The following is a 2,641-nucleotide window of genomic DNA, read 5'->3' as shown; positions in this document are numbered from 1 at the left end:
TGTTTTAGAACATGAAAAATTATTTCTGAAATCTTTTTCCTTAAACAATTCAATGCACGACTTTCTTTTCTATAAGAAACAGAGGAGATAGTGTCGTTCCTTAATGTAGACTGTCTTTGGAATCTGCGTCTTTTTTGCCATCTACTTTAAAATCTGAGAAAAAAGTTTGACCCATATCTTCGTAACACATTCCCGATATCAAACTTTTTACCTATTAAACTACATCCTTAATCAGACTATTTTTTCGGTCAAATAAGCTTAATAAGGTAGTGGCACAACTGTAATTGTCGGCTTGGTTCCTGAATCTTTATTATGTAAATATGTCTGACTTGTCATACCATTGTGCATATGTGTATCATTTTTTTCTTTACTTGTCCAATTTAAGATTATTTCAAAACAATATTGATCAATGAATTTGTTACTACAGGACGTTCCTCTTAATTTAGAATTGTTTATAAGTGAATTACTTAACAAGTCTATAACTAATTTCCAAATAGCTTAATGCTAAATTTCTTTACTGAATACAAAGGTACAAACGTCGCCATCAACTTTGAGAATGCTTGTATTCAATTCATATAAATGTTAAGGTGTTTGGCTTGCTGTATATTTTTAGTAAAGTGGACTGTGGTATACTTTGGTTTTTGTGGATTTTTGTGAAATAGCAACGGCTTTTCTTTGTTTTGTAGATTAAGGTTTGGTGGATTGTTGTGGAGTATGATGTAAATAGAGTTCTGGTAGAATTTAAATGATTTTGGACTCCTATAGAATCTCTAGTCATGTCGATTATCTAAAGTAAACGAGGTTGTCGATCCGTTAAGTGTGTGTTTGTTTTATAAGGTTCGACGTCCAGGGGAAATAATGAATCATTACACTTTTCATGAACAGATTTATTTGCACTTTGGATTGAGCAATGTATGTATAAATAACTACACTAAATCTCCAACAAAACCAACTTCCCAGAACAGTAAACAATGTAAACAACATAAAAAAAATGATAAAATGGTCACAATGGTTAATGAAAATAGCAACAAATCTTAGGACAAAAACATGAAAAAAAAGACATGATAGATATAAATGACAGATAAATGAATAAGGTATTAAAGCTGTATCTACAACCATCGACAAAATTCGATCTCGGAATCCATGTCATCGTCAATATTTGTAAGTGATTTTTCGACTTTCCCAGATGTCAGATTTCAATAAGGGCTACATTAATAACAAAGGGTTCCATCCGTAAATTCTAATACGGCATAAATCATTCGGAACAAACTAACAACGTCACTAATAAGAACACGTGATTGTCGATGGAAAACGTAAAATCTTTAGAACAAAAAAAACGATTTTACAAAAACGACATAAACTAAACTTCAAATCCTTGATAATTCTTTCCCTCGTTAATACCACGTGGTATCACCACTAATATAAGACAATGCAGCGTAGCGGAAGAAAAAAGCAAGGAAGACGAAGGAATACCAAAATTAACCAAACGGTATAAACCAAAGCCGTCAATGAGTTGTTGACGTGGTGTGTTCAGATGTAATCAGTAATTTTGTGAATCTCCATGGCACGCAACAACTCTGTAAGTGGACAAAAGATTTCAATTAGAAAGTTGTTATTATATGTTGAATACAAATTACTGGGTCAAACAAAGTCCACTTGCACCTTAAATATCTATATCGAAAGTATCCTCAAAGTGACTAATGTATAAGAATGGAAATTGTTAAATACATTGGAGTCTTGTTTAACTAGTAGTATTTTTATCTTGTGCTTTGTTGTTTAAAGGGTGTTGTGTGAAAGGTCGAAATACCGAAATGAATCTTTGACTTACCGTCTCTATCCAGTCGACCATCGCCGTCACTGTCTCCCCAAAACATGTAATCTCTACTGAAATTTTCGGCCGTTTGTTGGCTTTTTCCAACGAATAAGAAGAAATTCTGTATTTGTTCCATAGACAATCCTGAGCTTGATTCTTCCCTTGCTTTAAGGAACATCTCATTTGCCAAAATATTATATACAGTGCTTAATTCTTGTGAAGAATTTTCCTGTAAATGTAAAATGACAAAGAAAAAAAATATTGAACAATGTACGTGAATTTAATTGTTAAATATTTTATTGACACAATGATAAAAAAAATGTATATCTCCCTGCATATATGTGAGCATGTGCTTTATTATATTATGCGTAAATTCTTTTTCTTTAGCCAAGATATAAATCGACATTGCTATCCATATCACAGTTCGTATACAAAAACTATAATCGAAAATACTACATACCCGTTTTCTTGTAGCTGCCCACATTGACCGTCTATTTCTTGGCATTGCCCAACTTGAACAAACCACCATGGCAACCAGTAAACACACTTTATACATAATTGGTTCTCTCTGGAAAAAAAAACAAAAAAACAGGCGTACATATAATCATTCTTGTTTTGTTCTGTTTTGGAAATTGTATTAAAAGAGATCAGATAATGAGTATTTCTTATTGTTTTTTGTCAATAGTATAACCCAACTAGAAGTACACTTCATGCATTGATACATGTAAGTTTGTATACTTGTGACTTGTGCTTAGAAATGATTAAAACAAAACACATTTACATTATAATATTGCTTTTACATTCTGTAACAATGAGTGAATGTTATTA

General features: G+C 31.9%; 1 protein-coding gene across 1 annotated transcript; it reads right to left on the bottom strand.

The window, feature by feature from the left end:
• Positions 1-1,530: 1,530 nt before the first annotated feature.
• LOC148616184 (uncharacterized) lies at positions 1,531-2,397 on the bottom strand. Its single transcript, XM_088581722.1, has 3 exons — positions 2,235-2,397; positions 1,829-2,042; positions 1,531-1,577 (listed from the first exon to the last, which is right to left on the bottom strand). The coding sequence occupies exons 1-3, from the start codon at positions 2,367-2,369 to the stop codon at positions 1,531-1,533; spliced, it is 396 nt and encodes a 131-aa protein (XP_088437848.1). The 5' UTR covers positions 2,370-2,397.
• Positions 2,398-2,641: the final 244 nt, after the last annotated feature.

This window comes from Perna viridis, chromosome 5 (assembly GCF_037379345.1).
Source record: "Perna viridis isolate PV_CMFRI_1.1 ecotype Kerala chromosome 5, ASM3737934v1, whole genome shotgun sequence".
NCBI classification, from domain to species: Eukaryota; Metazoa; Mollusca; class Bivalvia; order Mytilida; family Mytilidae; genus Perna; species Perna viridis.
Note: the sequence above shows the minus strand (reverse complement) of the source record. Positions and strands in the feature narration are given on the sequence as shown.

Bases quoted from the DNA above. Each gene is read 5' to 3' on its own strand.
- LOC148616184 (XM_088581722.1), bottom strand. From the start codon at position 2,369: ATGTATAAAGTGTGTTTACTGGTTGCCATGGTGGTTTGTTCAAGTTGG. The intron at 2,043-2,234 runs GTGATATGGATA...TTACATTTACAG, and splicing joins ATAGTTTTTGTATACGAACT to GAAAATTCTTCACAAGAATT. The intron at 1,578-1,828 runs GTAAGTCAAAGA...GTCCACTTACAG, and splicing joins TGGTCGACTGGATAGAGACG to AGTTGTTGCGTGCCATGGAG.